Here is an 18,725-nt window from a genome sequence, read left to right as displayed (position 1 = left end):
CCTATGCGTGACAGCATAGTAACTTTGTGGCAGTGATAGTAGTCGTTTACCATAGGAAAGCGCTTAATGGGTGCCTGTACACAAGTTGGGAGGCTGCTCCAACGTTCTGTAATTACAGCGTGTCAGAGCAGACTCCAGTTAATTAAGTCTGCTCGAGCATGGTAATTACCACGCTCTGACCAGCCTCCACGTCTTGTGTACTGGCATCCCCATGCTTCAAAGTGGCAGGAGGGCCACTTTAACTAAAGCTCATTCAGCGAGCTTTAGATAGTGCCTCTGCCATCATTTTGAAGTGCAGGGACACTGATATACAAGATGCTTCGGGCGCTTTAATTAGAGCAGCTCTCAGAGCATGTGTGAAAATGCCCAGTGTGTTCCTGTCTGTTTTTAATATGATTTAAGCACCTGGACACACGGAGTGGGTTGCAGCACCATGTGACCATTTAAGTCATCTGGGATCCTGAGCAAAATGCTTCATAAGCCACAGTTTGAGAGGCTTTTTTGAGGCCACACTTTGCAGTAGAGAAAAGGAGAAAAGAACACCAGCTCCAACAAAACAGACTTTTCTACAAAGATATTTAAGTTTTTTAATATTCCATTTAAGTGTAGACCTTTCAGTTTAAAAGTTTCAAAAGAGAAGAAGTATGCTTTCCTCATTGCTTTTTAGTAGCTCCTTTTCCCATCTTCAAATGATTCTTCAGTTCTGTTCTCTTTCAAGTAATCTGAAGCCCTGGGGATGCCCTACAATGCAGACATACAATAGGACCAGAATCTGATAGATGGGACTGTCTCATTAATTGAGAGACAATTAAAATAAGTTTTCTCAAAAACTGGAAACTCCAGTGATGGTTTCCTGTACTCGGGCCTCTTGGGATTTGCATAAAAGGGCTCATATTTGGGAGTTTGCAGCTTTTTGTTTGGTTGTTTTTGTTGGTTGGTTGGGTTGGGTTTTTTGGGGGTGGGGGGGGGGGGAGAACTAAATGATCCCTAGTTATTTTGGAAATGCAAGGCATCCTGGGCACTGACTCCCTTGCTCCCTATTCCTTTCAAAATGTTAAAGCCTAAAAATATTAAAAGCCCAAATAAATTCCTTTCATTCAGTATTTCCTGGGTTTTTCTAACCTTTTTAAGATATGATGCTTTTGAATGGTAAATGCGTATAAAACCTGGTGATGTGTATCCAACGTTACCTCCCTCTTAAATATATCTGAGGTTTGGTGAGATTATTTATCTTGCATACACTCGTATATAGCCCTTGTTAATATTTCATTTCTGTCTGGTTGGTTTGGGTTTGGAAAGCTTTGTTCACAGCCATAAGAATTAAAACCTTAAATTTCCCTTCAAAAAAAAAAAATCAAGCTTTGAGTTCTACAGTCTAATCAAAGTGGTCGGATGCTGATGTCTGTCCCCATACCTCTTACTTCTGTCACTGCATGATGATTTTCATAATTGTTCCGAGTACTTATTATTTTATGTTTAAGCCTTTGGACCCTGTGTATTCACTTTGGATTTTAGATGATCGTTTTTTGTTTTTTTTCACCTCTACCCATTTTTTTCTTAGGTGTGTATTGGGAAACACTACCATCCTGGCTGAGTTTGCCACAGACGAAGAGGTTAGCCGCTTTTTGGCACAAGCTCAGCCCCCTACACCTGCAGCAACCCCAAGTGCACCCACGGCAGGCTGGCAATCCCTGGAGACGGGACAGAACCAGACAGATCCAGTTGGACCTGCTTTGAATCTTTTTGGTGGGTCAACAGGGCTTGGGCAGTGGAGCAGCGGTGGTGGTGGCGGCAGCAGTGGGGGCGATCTCGCTGGCGCTTCATTATGGGGGCCTCCAAGCTATTCTTCAAGCTTGTGGGGGGTCCCAAATGTAGAGGATCCACACAGGATGGGCAGTCCTGCTCCCTTACTACCTGGAGACCTTCTGGGAGGAGGGTCGGATTCAATCTGAACTTAGAACTTTCAACTCTGACCTCGTGACCTTTTTTGGAACAGCAGCAGCACTAACTTGACCTTTTCGTTTTTTTTCAACTTGCAATAAATACATTTATAAAAGGAAAAAAGAAAACGGAGAGAGAAAAAAAGGTGGGTCATTGACAGACTGTCTGAGCACATAGTTGCCTCCCGTATATAACTTCAGTTTTTTCGTTTGGAATATGAATCCAAAAAGAGAACATATCACTCTTGAAATACTTGAATCATGAACGCCAACTTAGAAAGACAATGTGAAGCAAGTACACATACCATTTAAATTTAAACACAAAAAATTAAAAAAATTAGTTTCTAGTTTTTCACTTTTTCATGTTATACGGAAGTTGTTGCTAAGAAACATATATACTGAAAAAAAATAGCTTTTTAACTTTGTTTGCACTGGGTGTGTTTCCGTCCTTAGGTCTACCATGTTGGGGTGGGGTTGGGGGGTGGGGTTCAAAAGAATTAAAGGGGTGGGGGGAGGGGAAGACTTGACGGAGCCTCACTTTAAAAACAAAAAAATGGAAAAAAACACACAAAAAAAAAAACAAAAAACAAACAAAAAAACACCAACACTTTGTGATTGGCTGGTTGATAAGTACCAGTGTGTTCTGGCACATGTAACTGCCCATGTGTGCTTGTTTTCTGTGCGAGTGAGTGTGTGCACATGTTTGTGCGCGCGTGTATGCATTTTTTTCCTCTCTCTATATAATCTTGGAACGCTGCATTGCTGATGGTCTACAGGCTGGCTGGCCATCTTTATGTCTTGACTGTGAAAACAAGACAAGTGTGATGGAGTCCCTGTGGCTATAGCAAAATCCAGTTGGGCTGGATTAAAATTTGTCAATAGATTTTTTTAAAATTAATTTTAGCAGGGTGCTATTTCAAGTTTGCAGATCATTCTGAATGGGTAGTTGCTTCCTAGCCCTTGTTTCTAACCCTGTGGGGGAGCAGAACACTGCCATATCCAAAGGATTTGGTGAGGGGGAGCCAACGTTGTCTTTCAAGTAGCAGTGTATTTATTTATTTATGTCTGCATGTTGGGGTTATTTGTGAGTGAACCCTAGAATGTTTGTCTTATAATGCAAGCCATTTTCTTTCTTCTGAGGAGGGGAAACAAGGATAGAAGACATCATGTTTCTCTGTGGTCAAGATGAATGGTCTTCAATCCCTTTACAAGGTTCAGTGTCTTTAGAAAACGAGCCTCTCATCCCTTCCCCAATCCTCTATATATGCACCCCTGTTTGTCCCACAAAGAATCCATCAAAAGCCTGAAACTCCAGCCCAACCAAATTAGCATTTTAATGTAATTACTGCGTATATTAAAACTGACAAAACTCAATTATGTCAACAGTTTGCCGGCTGGCCTGCCTGCCTGCCTGCCTCATCTCCTGAAAGCACATGCAGCTAACTCCTTTCTGCGTCCTTCACAGTGAGCGTTACCTGTGCCAGGCCTCGGTGTATTACAGCACCAGACCATCACTGACAGAAACGTTTACTTACGAATGTTCTTAAACCAGTGTGTACTTCAAACGTTTCCTTTGTTTCTCCGTGTTGTGTTTTTTCCTGTGTACGTGGTTTTGCTTAGGCAGGTATATAACTAGAAAAGATTTTTTTTTTTCCTTTGAAGTATTGCACCTTTTTTGTTTTTGTTTTGACTTTTTTCTGTACCATTGCTTTTTTAATTTCTGTATTTAAAGAAAGGTTTTGGGGGAGGGGGTTGTGCATCAGTATAGTAGTACTCTGGGCAGGATAGGGGTGACCTATAATCCACAGTGATAACCAGTGTGTGTGTGTGTGCGCGTGTGTGTGTGTGTGTGTGCGCGTGCATGTGTGCGCTGGGAACAAAACTTACAATGATGCTTGTTGTGAAAAAGAGTTGTAGCAGACCTGAAGGGACATCCCTTTACACAAAGCAGGAAATATTTGTGGGGAGAAGGGGGCAGAGGGAAGAGAGATGCCGGTACTCTCCTTAGAAGTGCTAGCACTTACATGTGGCATTGTCTAGCTCTATTATATTGTCTAACATAAAGTGCCGACATTCTGTACCAGCAAAACCCTAGCCACTCCAACCCTCAGTGGGGGCAGGACTCTGCTGTCCTTATTAACTGTAGGGGAGGGAGGATAGGGGAATCTCTTTTCTTTAGCATCTTCATTGAAGGATATAATAATATCTAATGTATTGAACACTTTAAGCATGGGTTGGAGGGAGAGAAGCAAAGACAAACTCATCATTTGGGGTCATTTGTGCATGTGTGTGTCAAAATGGGGGAAAGGCATGGGAGAATTGAGTGGGGATTTTTTTTGGGGGTGGGGGTTGTTTCATTTTATTTGGTTTACTTTTATTGTCCTAACCATGTAAACCCCGTGTCACAAAGAAAGCTGACTGAGGGGAATGCTGCGTTTACATATGCCTGTAGATTTGAATGCAGAGTGTTATGTGCAAGTATGTGGCTGCATGAGTATGTGTAGTAAACTGGAGTCTGCAGCATACTTTCTGGCCCTTTTAGATATGCTTTTTAAATGGTATCTCCTTTTCCACTTCACCGTACACATTGAAACAAAATATTTTTTTTCCAACTCCTACTAGTTAAGTCCCCTCAACACACACACCAGAAACAAATCTTTGCCTCTGGTGGTCTCAACTTAAAGACCAGCCATGCTCTAACATGCAGTACAGATCAAGAGCCCTGTGCCAGCAGAACTTCCCAATGAAGCACCTGTAGTGGCCTAAATAAGCCAGTATCCATTCTGTCATATGACTTGCCACATTTGCTGGTTCATTGCTACGTTTCCATCCCCGCTTCTCTCTCCCAACCTGCCCGATGGTCCCTTTTCCTGCACTTTGGGTAGTTGAGTTCATTGCGATGCTGCGGTGAAAGCCGGGTGCTAGAGCCCCTCTTGTTTACAAGACGTAATGAGGGATTTGAAATATTTAAAAATGAAAAGCTACAATGTTCTTCCATCGTAAGCTCAAAGGGAAAAAAGTTAAAACTTACAAAAAAAAAAAAAAAAAAAGACCAAAAAGTGCATATATATATTTTAGATGAAGACTAACTCTGGGAGCATTTAACAGTGTTTTTTTTTGTTTTTGTTTTAACATTTATTTTCCTGCTTTAAATTTGCAAGCGTTCTCAGGAATTCTAGGGTAGGAAGCCAGTTTTTGAAGATGGTTTATTTAACCTTATCTTATCCTAGATAGATGGCTGTTTCTTTCCTGTTGATAAACTTTTACAAGTTCCTGAATCTTCAAAAAGTTTGAAATTTTTTACTTTAAAAAAAGAAGAAAAAGCTAAAAAAATTAATAAAAAGGAAAAAAAATAAAAAAAAATTCTCCAAACGTTACTGTCAAATGGGGGATCAAGAATTTTAAAGACTGTAAAAATTAATTGAAATACAAGAAAACTTCTCAATAGCAGCAACAAAAATTCTTTCTTTATCCTAAAAACCAAGTTGTAGGAAAAGAAGGGTTACTCTTTACAGAGTTTTGTTAGTCTCATGTGAGTGTGTGTGCAGTTGCATGGGGAAGAGAGGTGTGTGTGAATGGAGAGATATAATCATTTAGTTCTTTTGGCATTGAAACTAAAATTCAATCTCCCTCCAAGCACCTTTTGAAAAACAAAACAAAATAAAGCTGTAAACCTTACTATGAATGCAGTATGGTTTGGCCAAATGAGATGACCTGAATTTAAGGAGAGGAGCAGGAAATACAGGATAGTGTTTCTTTAAACCACTTTTAAATTCAAGTAGTACTGAAGGAAACCTATGGAGTATCTCAATAATGGAGCAGTTGTAACGGCTCTCCTTGTTTAATGTAGAGAATGGGGGAGAGGAGAGAGGCTCCAGTGAAATGTGCATTAGAAGACAAAAGGGACTTCATTTAAATTTCTAATTACACCCTAGCCAGTTTTAATTTCCTATTCTGAAGATTTGCTGCTTGTTTTTCTTCATCTCTCACCCAGAAGTGTATTTCTGTTTCTATTTTCTTTCTTCTTTGAGGGGATTGTTTGTTAAGCTCTCCTGCTCACCTCATTGGTGTTGGCTGTCAGGACTCCTAGCCCTGAGAATAACTTCACTGAGCTCTCAGCACTCCAATGGGGAAACTCCAACCTCCCAGCACTAAGGGAGACGGGCTTAATCTGCCTGCAGTTGTTAGGCTGAAACCACAAACCACTTTAGTGCCTTTTTACCTACATGTACATGTCCTGCAAAATAGGGGCATGTGTAGCCCCAGGGAGATGAATCTACCCACTTTTAAGATTAAAAAGAGCATGCTGCAAAGGCATGTCCTACAGTGAGTTATTAAACAGTTCAGTATGCTTTTTATGATTTGAAAAATCAAATGCCAAGTTCCTGTCATATCAGCTGCCCAAAACTTGTGTGTTGCATTCTCTCTGCAAGTGTGCGTACACAAGTATGATAATGGTATACCAACTAATTTGTGACATTTTGATGTAATGTGCCAGTAAAAGGGTTCTTTTGTTTTGGGGGTTTGGGATTCCTTCCCTTCCTAAGGAAAATACATTTGCCAGAGGCTCTGCTTTATCAGTTGGCAGTGCCCTGAGAACAGGGAGCAATAGAAATTAGTGAAAAATAACCCAAAGCCTTTGCTGCAGTCATTTGGCAACAACCATGGGTAGCTACTGAGAAGTTGGAACATTAAATATTTTTAGCTGTCATTTCTTCGTGCTTTCCGTTTAGAGCATCCTGCCCTACCTCCCCATAACTTCCAAAAGCATACATGCTGCCCATCCCTGACCTGTGCAGACTTTATTTTAAGCCTTTGTGTCTTGAGCGATGGTTTTTCCTAAATTGCTGAAGGGCAGCAAAATAAATCTTAACTCTTTCAATTTCCCAATTTGAAAAATGTAATTCTCAGTTATGTTCCTATTCAGACTACAGTTACACTTGTCTGATCACTGGGGCAAGCATGGTTTTATAGTAGTTTTCCTGACCGTTAGAAATAGCATTTATGGGAATCATGCTAGCCTGGAAACGTTCCTAAGGTGGGCTAAATCTTTGCTGAAGAGTGAATGAGTAATTCCTTCAGTGTCAGTCCATGAAAAAGGAAAGTGGGGTTACCTTATCCTGAATCAAGGACTGTATTCTAACAATAAGTCTTTAAGAAGGGATGGAGGAGGCATTTCTTAGAATAGGCTGCATACTTTTCCTGTCAGTTAGGGATAGGTGTCAAACCCTTCCTGAAAATAACATTTTCTCTTTTCCCAAGGCGTTTACAAAGTACCAGAGAAAACACAGATGTACTAAAAATGCTGTTCTTGTTTTTGGCTCCTTATAGCCATACAACATAAATACACTTCCCCCTCCATAGTTTTCTTTCTCCCCCCTGCCCCACATTGCTTGCTTTAATTTTCCAGTGTTTCATTATTTCAACATTCTAGCCAATCTCCCTCCCCCTCCACCCCACTTATTCGTAAATCCTGCCTTGGAATTGGCTGCTTCCCTTCTCACTTCTTTGAATGTTGCTTGAAGTGTATAGAATCACTTATCTGATTTGGATGGGTTTAGTCTCCTCTTCCTCCTGCCCAAGCAGCTCTTATAAAAAGTGCTAGTGAAGGTTTCTAGTGTGCAAAAAGAGAAATTAACTAGGAAATTTGAAATGTACTGTCATTGGTTATGGAAAGTGGCTTTAATTTTATATATGCCCTATACCTTAGGAAGATTTGCAGTCCTTCCCAAAATGTCTGTGCTTTCTTGGACACTTCTCTATCAGTGGTGAACTTTTACAATCAAATACTGTAAGGTTTTACACAAGCTTTTTCTTCCTTGGCATTCAAGTTAAATGACCTGAAGGGTGGAGATGTATAACAAAGTATGTTTTCCTCTGCAATGTAAACAGGATATTTTCAGCAGATCTCGGCTGCTGCAACCACCTCAAAGATTAGAGAACAACTGAGCTTTTAGATTAAGTTGACTCACCTTGAAGCTTTTAAAATTCATATTGGAAACCATCTTTCTACTTGTTTTGATTTTAATTGGCAGGAATTGAACTGGCAATTGACACTTTCATAAAAGCCAACTTGCTCTTTATGGTCCTCTCCTTCCTCATAAAATGCTGCCACCTCTCCACTGTTCACCTTTTTGATAGGTGCATCTAAATGGTACTGTAGAATAATCTTTTTTCCTTGGTTCATTCTTCGGCTGCCTTTCACTCTTTCTGGGTCTGATGTTGTTCTTGTATGTGCATCTCCCATTGCCTTTAACGGGCCACTGTGTGCATCTTGAGGTCCATGGTCGGCCTCTGATTCAGATCCAAGAAACTCATATAGGAGTATTCTTATGCAAATTAGTCCCACTGACCTCCGTGAGTAGATGCTACTCATGAGTAAGGGCTATTTGTGTAAGTGTTTGCAGAATTAGGGCTTGAAATTGTAGCTGAGGAGCTGTGATGCTACCAACACAGCCAGGAACACTGCTTGTCCATGCCTACATATGTCAGGTTCATTGTAAACCATGTGACCTCGGCATCCAGGGTTTCTCCAGTGTTGCTGAACGTTTGTTGTGATAGGAGCCTTTCGGGATACAAAGTCCTGATGGATTTGGGTTGTGGTTTAGTTTTTCTCTCTCCTGAGGAAAGTTCCATTATTTAGCAGGGATGGATTTCTCTTTATTTGTAAATATGCAAACAAAAATGCAGAAAATGCTACCAAAAATGCAAAGTTTAAATAATGTATAAGAATCAAGCAAATGCTGTCAGTGTAACTGTATCAATACTTAGTTTTGTCCTGTATCTGGAGCAGCATATGCAGAATCTAAAGCCTGTCTCCATTAATATTTCAAAGAATACCTGACTGTTGAGTTTCATTTTCACCTTTCTTAGTATTATGGGAAACCCTGTGATTTTTGTTTTTTAAGCGTTAGTTATGCAGTCTCTAAGCAAGGTATGGATGACCTGATATTTCAAGCCACAGAAGTCCACCAATATGAGGGTTCCTGTGTTGTTAAAAAGTCTTTGTCAAAACAGTGGGAACGTTTTGCAGAATTCCTCTAATGTAGACAAAGCCCATGATCCTCTACTGTCACATTAGAGTCGAATGCATGAATGTAAACAAAGCTTAAGTTCTTGCACCTAAAGGGGTTTGTGGATGGGATTCCACAGTATTAGGACACAAGTGTATCTTAGCTAGTGATGAATACTTTTTGAGCACTGTTCTGATGGGCATTGTCTCCTCTGGGGACATATTGCAAAATGTCCAACCAGTGCTTCAGAACCTATGTTGCCAACAGTGGGGAAATTCTGGCTAAACTTTCCCTAAAGTAGACAAAGCCATACAATTTGATCCATTCCACACCAGCCAGCCAAGCTGTATGAGAACCCAGTTTTGCCTGTGGTAGTTTTAAGGGTCTGTCTGTCAATGCTGCTATTAAAACTGAATCGGGAAGGGGAAGTGGTTAGGACATGGTTCGGACATGGTTCAGTTTTGTGGTGTTGGTGAGACTTTCACTGAATTTTGTAGTGGGCTACAAGATTTGGATGTGCTTTAGCTCTGTTACAGAAGGTGTTTAAAATCCCCCCCGCCACAATCGTCTAACTGAGCCTTCTGACCCAATAGGGCTCAAATCTTTTTTTTTTAAACTGTGTGTTGTCAGGCCAGTGTAGATGTAACCTTCTCTGTGGCATGCAACAAGGCAACATTGGCACAATTCCAGAGTGTGTTGGCATGTTGCTTTTCATCTCTGAAACTCTTCCCAAAACCTGGTGGTATAAAAGAGAGCATCTGGCAAACCCAAGTGCCCTCTGCAAAAAAGAAACAATATATATTCCGCTGTACTTGTGGCAGGTGGTTCTGGTGACCTTCAGCAGTATTAGGGATTGGGGTGGTGGGGGCAGGGAACACAACACCATTTTCATTGCTTTTGGTAATCTGAATTGGAATAATTTTGACTTGAATCTGACAGCCATTCCTACAAGTAAATACAGTGCACTCCACATCAAAGGGCAGAAAGCTTTGTGCCAGGCAGCACTGAGTATTCTTTGTGGCAGAATCCTGGCCATGTGGTGGGCAGAGAGGAGAAAGGAAAAAGTGCATGGGTAAAGCAACAGAGGCAGACACTGTTCAGCAAGAAGCATTTCCTCAGACACTTAATGCCTCGCTTTGGGTATTAAAGTACAAATCAGTGCATTCAAATAACTATTTTTCCCTTTGTACCTGTTTTTAAACCAGACAAATAAATAGAAACTTCCTCCCATGTTTTAAATGCAACACAACTTGAGGTGTGAACATTTGCTCACATTGAACAGGAAGTGCAAGTTTCATAGCTTCCCGGCAATTACATTTTTTTAGTGATATGGTATTAAGTGCTTTCCTTCCCCTCCCTTCTGCCAGATTTGGCTCACCATTTTTTTTTATATAGGGCATCATTGACATTGAGTGTTGTTGTGGTTTTTTTTTGGGGGGGGTGGGAGTGGAGGAGAAGCATAAAGGACTGAAAATGGGAGCCAAGGTAGGACAGCCTTACTTTAGGAGGTAGCCTTACAACAGAGCTTTATAGAGAGAGTGTGCTGTATTCCAAAATACGTAAGCCAAAAATGAAAAAAAGCATTCATTTATGCAAAAAATAAATAAAAATAAAAAGAGGTGTTGGGAAACTTCCATAAGAACTCTGTACCTTCTGAAGGTAGAGTAGGGTCTCACCAAGTGATACATTGTGACACTTCTAGCTGGGTCAGTAGGGACAGGTTTGGGGTATAAGCGCTTAACATTTTCCCTGTTCTGTGTTTTTACAAGCAGTAAGTTTAAATGTGGTATTTATGAATGTGCCTTTGTGAGTATAGTGACTGTTTAAGGAGACCGCTTGGGCTGGAAGGGGAGAGAAAATGGTCAATTTTATTCTTTCAAGAGGTCAGACATTCCAGCCCATTGGTCCCTTTTGACAAGCAGCATCTTTGGACTGGTCTCTACACTGCACAATACAGAATTGTATGTGGTAGAGATTCAGGGGTGTGAGAAGGGGCAAGGAGTGATGCACAGAAGCTGATGGTAATTTTAGGCTAGTCCACAGTTGCAAATTTGAATTTGTATATGTATTATGTAGCTTCTCTTTATGTTTGTGTGTATGTGTGTGTGTGCGTGCGCATGTGTGCGTGCGTGGCTTGCTTTATTTTTTTGTAAGCACTGGAGTATTGAAACATGTTCAAGACACATTTATGCATGTAGAAAAGGTGTTTTGTAGCTTCTGTCATTTGTGGGTGCAGGCACACTCTTACCCTCTCTGTCCATGTCCTGAAGAGAGAAACAGGAAAATTTATATATTTTTTTTTTTCAACCCTTCAACTTCCAGCACACTTAACGTTGCCATTTAAATGAACAGGGTATTACACAAGAAGAAAAAATGTTTTTGAAATGGTGAGGTAGAAGTGTTTAAAAAAAAAACAAAAAAAAACTGAAGTAATTTTTTGTTTCTTTGAACCTGTTTGTAGCTAAACATGGGAATCTGCAGTGTCTCCTTCCAGTTGTTTTTATTGGTTGTTTGTTTTCCTAATAAACCACCCCTTCACCCCTCCCCAAACCCAAGGTGTACAAGATGAAGAGCTGTCGCTGGTGCCCTTTCAATCCCAACCCCAAAAAGAAACTCCTAGTGGGATCCCTTCAGCTCCATTCAGGAAGACAAAGGGAGGAGAGACCCTGCAGCTTTCTTTGCTTCGCTCTCATTCCTCTCTAATGGCCTTGAAATGTATTATTATGCAAATGTGAATTTTGATACTGAACTTAAGAAGAGGTTTGTTTTGGGGGGGGGGGTTTGTTTTTTGTTTTTTTCATTTTTCAAAAAAAAAAAAAGGTCCCATATGTGGTCAGCATTGCTTCTTTATTTTGTAAGTGAATTGTAAACTATGCATTCTGCAAGGGGGGTGTAAGGGAAGAAGAGGTAGTTTTGCTAAACTGTTCAGCAGTTTCTGTGTCCATGGTCTATCCATGTCTGGGGGAAAGGATGGGGGAGAAGAGAGTAGATGATGACTTTGAAGTGGAAGGAGGTCCCTTGGAAACTTTAGTTTTCAGAAGTTGGCCATTTTGATAACTAGGTGTAGTTTTGGAGAATGCAGTTAAGGTTGACTCAACAACCCAATCAACCCTAAAAATTCTGCAGGATTGTAATTTCTAGCCATGCAGTGTTAACCCAGGGTCAATAGTGTGACAATGAGACCCCGGCTTTTTTCCCTGGGAAACTGTCTACGACCCTGGCTTTTTTCCCTGGGAAACTGTCTACCACCTCTGTTTAGGCCCATGCAAGCTCAGGAAAAATGGTGCCTCTGGCACTGTCTTTTTGGGATTTACCTACTCATTCTCCATTACTGCAGCCACTGTTTCTCAGGAGGATTGGAACATAGCTGGGCTGTACTCACAGAGCTTCTACACTGACTTGTTCCTAAATTTCCACTGTCATCCTCTCTAGCACAGTTTAAACGGTGAGAGCTCTTACAGACAAGGTGTTGGTGTTTTAACGAAATTATTTGCTTCTAGCCCTGATCAAAGCACGTCCAGGGTGACATTAAAACACTAGCAACTGCAGATGCCTTGTCTGTGCTACTACTACCACTGGTGCTGTAGCATTAGTGTTGGCAGTGATGATCAATTTTAGGTAACAGACTATAAAGTCCTCCAGTTTAAAGAAATAATCCTTATGTACTGTGAAACGGTGGTTGTCATAATGAGCAAAAGTGAGTTCACTTATCCTCCTTCTAAATGCAGTTGATTCTTGTCATTCACATGTATACCTGGAGCTCAGTTGGCTTCTGGGAGTGGTCTCCTCATGGAAGAGCATTAATCTCACTGCCCTCTTCGCTGTCTTAATAGGAGTCTTTGTTGACTTAACTTTCCTTTGCCCATGGTGATCCATGGTACCTACCTTACTCTTGGCATTATCTTAGATACAGTATCATAACCAATAGACTATCCCGCCTGTATTCAGTGTTTTCATGCAGCAGTTTTGTTTTTGTCGATGTTCACAGTACTGTAATGCGTAATAGACTTGATGATCACTCTCGCATCTGTGCCTGCCTTGCAGATGTGATCTTATCAGGGTTCCACTCTGTCAGATTGCCTTTAAAAATAAAAAAAAAATAAAATTCCTGAAGTTTCAACTCTTAATCACAAAATACCTCGTGGTACATTTCTCCTTCTAGCTTAACTTTTTAAAATTGGATTTTCTTTTTCAATTTTGCTAAGCTTTTATCCTCTTCTTTCTTTTCCTCTCTGAAAAGAGACTTGGACTAGAGGTTTGAGCAAGGACTGAAAACTTAGAATTCCTGAGTTTTTTAATCTGGCCATTACTCTTCCCTCTTTGGCCTTAGGCAAGTCATTTAACTACTTTTGTCTTTGTATTTCATCTGTAAACTGGGGATAATAATACTTACCTACCTCACAGGGGTTTTGGTGAGGATTAACTAGTTAAGTAAGTGCTTGGACAGCACTTTAAAGATGAAAATTGCAATTGAAGTATTATATGAGTTAATACAGCAAGATAACTCATTCCTTATATTGTTTTGCTTGTAAGGAAGGAGGAACCCCATATCATTCTTACTATTAAGCCATTGAAAACCTTAGATCCTAAATAATATAGCAGAATTCAGTCAAGTACTTAAATGATCCACATTGCCCATTCTCTTTTTTCCATCATACCAGTCTCAGCTTCTGCCTTCTACATGTAGAAATGCCAATTTTGCTTTAAGTGGTCTTTAAGTAGACATCAAACCTGATTGGATGGAGCATTTGGGACTTTTCTCCAGTCCCAAAACTCCATGTTGGATCCTGTTTGTCTGCTTCTCCCTGTCTTTATAAATGGACATCAGGTGGTGATGTCATCCCTCAAGTAGACGCATCTCTTCCTGCCATCAGGAAGGGAGAAGTTATCCTGTAATTCTATTGGGGATATTGTAAAATAAAGAGCCTTGTCACTTTATGCTGCTCCTAGAATAGAAGGTAGTATCACTTCCTGTTTCCTTCCCTGAATTAACCTACAAAGAGTGTTAATACTGACATTTAAAATAAGATGTCACCTTGCCCACAACACACAAAAGCCATTGTATATCAATATTATGTAGAAATAGGGAGATGGACATTCAGTAGTTGATGCTGCTTGTGTATATGCCTTACAGCTCTCCCAGCATCTCTTAAGAAGGGTGGTTGGGGAAGAGGTCTTTGGGTAGATGCCACAGCTGTCAGGGAACCTCTGCTGCATTCTTCCCCTCTCTGATCATGTGGCCGCTATTTCTTGGATGCGTCTCAGGGATGTGCATATGAGCCCATGCCTTTTGGAATTTGGCCTTTGAATCTTGAGATTTGGTTTCAATTTCTGCATTTGAAACCTCCCTTTCTGACACTCCCTGGTCCTTTCCGTCCTTTGCATTGCTCCCTGTGGCCTTAGGATCATCTCTCCACTGTTGCCCTATGTCACCCTTTCCATGTCCCCCAGCACACAGCTGAATTGTGTCCACGGATTCTGCAGAGGATGAAAATCTGAAATCATGCATGTGTCCGTGTAGGGTTTACACACCCTTATTATTCCAGATTTCTGCTGCCTTCTTCTGGAACTAACCCAAGGTGCAGAATATCCAACAGATGCATTGATCTTTCTTTCCTGTACAGAAACAGAACATAGCAACGTGATTCTGCTGATAGTAACTCTGCACTGTTTACTTTGAAATTAAAGGCTATGTCTTTTTCCAAAAAGAATCCATCCACTCCCACTGCTAAAAGGCAACCTTTTTTGGAGGGGGATGTGGCAGGAAAGAGAAAAGCAGTGGTGGGGAGGGGATCTGAACTATTCTAGTTTCCATGATTGAATGGAGACATGAAATGCTGCTTTGAGTTCCACAGACCTAAGGGGCTATGTTTACAGAGGTAAATGCCGCCTTACCTGATCAGGAAACTGGCTAATGGTGGGCATCAGGGGTTTAGTGAGTTTCTCATCATTGCTGGCGAACAAGAAATGGGGAGTAGAGGTGGTGTGTCCTTGAGGAGGAATGGAGGAAGAACTTAACTTCATTTAGGTGTGTTTTTAAAATAGTGCCCCCTTCCTCCCTCCTTCCTTTAAAAGAAATAGTTAAGAGGCGCAGAGCAGATAATCACTGATGTCCAAAATGGCTGGATTAGAAAAGGCAGCTTTCCTACTTTGCACATAAAATAGGTAACAGGAAGGTACAGCTAAAGTCCTCTTGCCTGAAACACTGTCACCCACAAGCAAACATTGTAATAATAAAAATAGTGGCTGCATGCATTGATGCTCTATGGAAGTTACCTATAAGTGTTTTTTTTCTTATACTTGAAATAGCTTTCTTTATTAAAAATCATTTTATATCTGGTTTCTCCACATCTCTGGTAGGCAGCAGAAAAAAAGACAGGACAAGGGGGAATAGAGAGGGTGATGCAGTGGCTCACATACCCAGGTTTCATTTTGATTCCAATCCCATACACCATGTTGTTTGAACTTGCTTCCTATCTTAGTGGTTTTCCATGGACACAGAAACTCAGCACTTTAAAGAGGTGCTTATATGGCAGGCTGCCCCCCTTCTCTCCCTTTTCTATATTTTTATTTTACTTTTAGTATAGTGGTACTTAAAATCACTGGTTCACTTAAAAAAAACAATAAAATGTTTAAACTCTACTAATGTACAAATAAGCTGAAAAGTTGCATTTTATGTGTATTTTTGCCATAGCAGGTACTGTATTTCTCATGCTGGATTTCAAAAAAACAAACAAAAGGGTGATGTTTTATTGGAGTGTGACAAGTTAAGAGTAATAAGGAATTAAGTCGTCGTCATTTCATTGAAACTGAGAGATGGTGTAATACATATTATAAGTTTTCTGAAGGTTTTTTTGGGCTTTTAAACAGCTTTTTTGTTTTTATTTTATTTTTATTTTTTTGAAAGATATGATTGTATTATGTGCAACTCAGTTGCTTACATTATAACTACAAAATATTTTTGGGTTCCTGGAAAAAAAAAGAAAAAAGACTAATAAATGTGTTTGGCTGCTAAGCATTTAATACTGTGGTTTTCTGTCAGTTTATTTTGCCACGTGGAACATACTGTCTTGTGCAGGGAGGGGCAAGTTCTCTGTTCCCTGCTCTCTGCTTGCAGCCCTTCTGTAGGAGTTTGGATACCCTTGGTGAGTCCACAGTTATTTCTGTATAGAAAAAGAATCTAACTGGGGGCCTTTCTTAACTCATGGGAGTCTTGTGTGAACAGAATATACAACTGGGTGTACCAACCCAGAATGGTCAGAACTGCCTGGCAGTGATGAGAACTCTTGGTAGAGGTGATACCTTTTTATTAGATCAGCTAGCTGTTTGCAAAAAAAAAAAAAAAATTGCAGGTTTTTTTTGCAGATAGCTAGTTGGTCTAATAAAAGATATCACCTCTACCAAGAGCTCTGATTCCTTTTGCCTGTAGACAGAAGGCTACATCCTGTATCCCTGAAACACAGCAGTGATGATGAGGCACTTTGCAAAAGAGTGAGTACTGTAGTAGCCTCAAGAAGGATTTTTAGAATGCTAAAGGTTGAGGACCAGCTCACACTGACTTCAGTGTGAAACTACATATTAGAAACACAAACACAATATGACCCATAATTTACTATATATAGTACATTAGGTTGATTTTTAAAGTGCTGGGGGGGGGGTTGGGGGAGGGTTGGTTGTTTGTTTTTTAAAAACATCCTTTTAGTTTTTAAAGATCCTTTGTGAAGCTCAGTACCTCCTTTAAGTGCTGTTGCGTGACAATGGAGAGCATTCTGTAGCAACACATTCTCCAGGCAATGAAAAAGAAGTGGGAAGGACAGAGGAAGAAAGTGGGTAAAAACATGCGTGTTGGCACATGTTTGCTTTCTGGTCTCCCTGAATATCTGAGTGCAAGGCATGTGCTAACTCTCCCACCTTCTCCCTGAAACAGAAGAATTTGATTTGCTTTTAATTCAGGAAGCCAGTGCACTGCTACTGTTCTCCTTCCACATATATGCTGCGTTGCATTCAAGCTGCTTTTGCGATATACCTCCATTGGCATTAAAAGGACATCCACTTAGAAATAACACTTCTGAATGAAAAAGTGGCAGTTGCTTGCTCTTTCCCATTGCTGTTGGTGATTTGGTTGGCCAAATACACATCTGTAGGGAAAGAAAATTGTTTTAGTTTATTATTAAATTAAAAAGTTGGATGTAGGAGTTGATGCTACGTGTTACTTTTCAAAGGACTGTTCATATTTTAAGTTCCGCCCCCATCCCTCCAACGGGGACCCGCGTAGCACAGGAGTATCCTCAGTTAAGGCCTCAGGGTGTTACTGGTGCAAAAGTATATATTTAACAATAACATCATGGCTCAGTCTGTTATCCTGGCAACATGTCCAGCTTACTCGGAGTATCTTCCTGGTTGGTCAGCTTTCAGGTATTGTAACTTCATGCTGTACCTTGGATATTTGTCATTGATTCTGCTTTGCTACAGTGCCACAGTTGCTTCTGCTTCTACTGAAGATCTTCCACTAATGACCATCCTATGAACTCCAGGTAAGCCCTCAGTTTATACCTTCTCAGACTGCTGTAAACTGGCACTCCAGCCTGGCCTTACTACTTCAGATCTTCCTGCTGCGTAGTGGTGTGATGCTGTACTCAGCTGCAGAGTGGTTTCTCCTAACTTGATAGCTCTGTGCTTCTAGAGCTCCTTGGGTCTGAAGTCCCAAGTGCCTTCCAGATTTAGTCGAGCCAAGGAGCAAGTTGTCAAAGCTGGGGGATGGGTGGGGTAGGGAGGGATAAGAGAGTGAATAACCATCTTGATAGTCAATCTCTCAATATTTGTTCCAGCTGATATTTGGGAAGAGGAATATAAACGCATAGAAAAAGGAAGCTCAAGGATATCTTCTAGCCCTAGAGTTCCATTTCCCACTTTGATAACGGCTCAAAATGTATTAACCAAATGCACTAGCCTGGCCATATGCAAGTAAAGAGATTGCTGTCATTACCTGGGCATCAGAATTAACTCCCAAAATATTCTCAGCTGGCATTTTGGAGAATGATTTGTATTCAAATTTAAAACTACATTAGTTATATAATACCTTTTCAAAAAATGGAGCTCTTGTGATTGGCCTCAGCTGTAAGAGCGATGGCCTTACCTTATCCATGTACAGTACTGCAATCTTCTAACGTTCTACACTCCTTCCCCTCTACAAACACTGTCCTGTGCAGCAGGTGGTTCATCTGTTTATTCCATGATACAGAAGGGATCTCTCCATTCTTTTCTAAATATGTGATTCATAGTCTACTGCACTGCCTATTGCTTTTTCTAACTAGAAACTGAGTGGGGACAGGTCTCTCTACATAATGATTGAGTGACTGACCTTTCATGGCTCTGTCTATGCATCCTGCCTCCCTGTAAGGCGCCTGCTGCTGTACTCCTAGTGTGAAGTATTGTATGGGCATAAGAATTTCATTGTGGGTTTTACCCCAGGATGAGTTTTCAGCCATTTTTATAGTTGTTCTCTCTTGCTTGCTCTTTGTCAAGAGCCATTCAAATCAAGTAGCAGATAAATGGGGGCAGTGATATAGCATATTCCCCCCACGCTGTTCTCAGCTCTTCTATAAAATTAAATGTTTTTCAGGCTTGGCAATTTGAGAACATATTTGTGATTTAGTTCCATCACGGGGGGGAGCCAGAGGGATGAAAAACAGCTCTCCCATTGGATCAGATCTCGGGAAAAAACTCAAGGAGGGTGTCCAGATGAGCACACCTGAGTTTCCCCAAGGACAGA

General features: G+C 40.7%; 1 protein-coding gene across 10 annotated transcripts in view; it reads left to right on the top strand.

The window, feature by feature from the left end:
* Positions 1-15,976, top strand: part of TNRC6B (trinucleotide repeat containing adaptor 6B) — a 198,236-nt gene extending 182,260 nt beyond the window's left edge. For all 10 annotated transcript variants that reach the window (XM_090042986.1, XM_090042983.1, XM_090042978.1 and 7 more), the window contains one exon: positions 1,562-15,976. In XM_090042986.1, coding sequence (XP_089899112.1) covers positions 1,562-1,952 — 391 coding nt within the window. In that variant the 3' untranslated portion in view covers positions 1,953-15,976. The remainder of the gene's footprint in view (positions 1-1,561) is intronic.
* The last annotated feature ends 2,749 nt before the right edge of the window (positions 15,977-18,725 follow it).

Source organism: Crocodylus siamensis, chromosome 4 (assembly GCF_052110815.1).
Source record: "Crocodylus siamensis isolate JL-2025a chromosome 4, ASM5211081v1, whole genome shotgun sequence".
Taxonomy (NCBI): Eukaryota; Metazoa; Chordata; order Crocodylia; family Crocodylidae; genus Crocodylus; species Crocodylus siamensis.
This window is presented reverse-complemented; position numbering and strand designations above follow the sequence as displayed.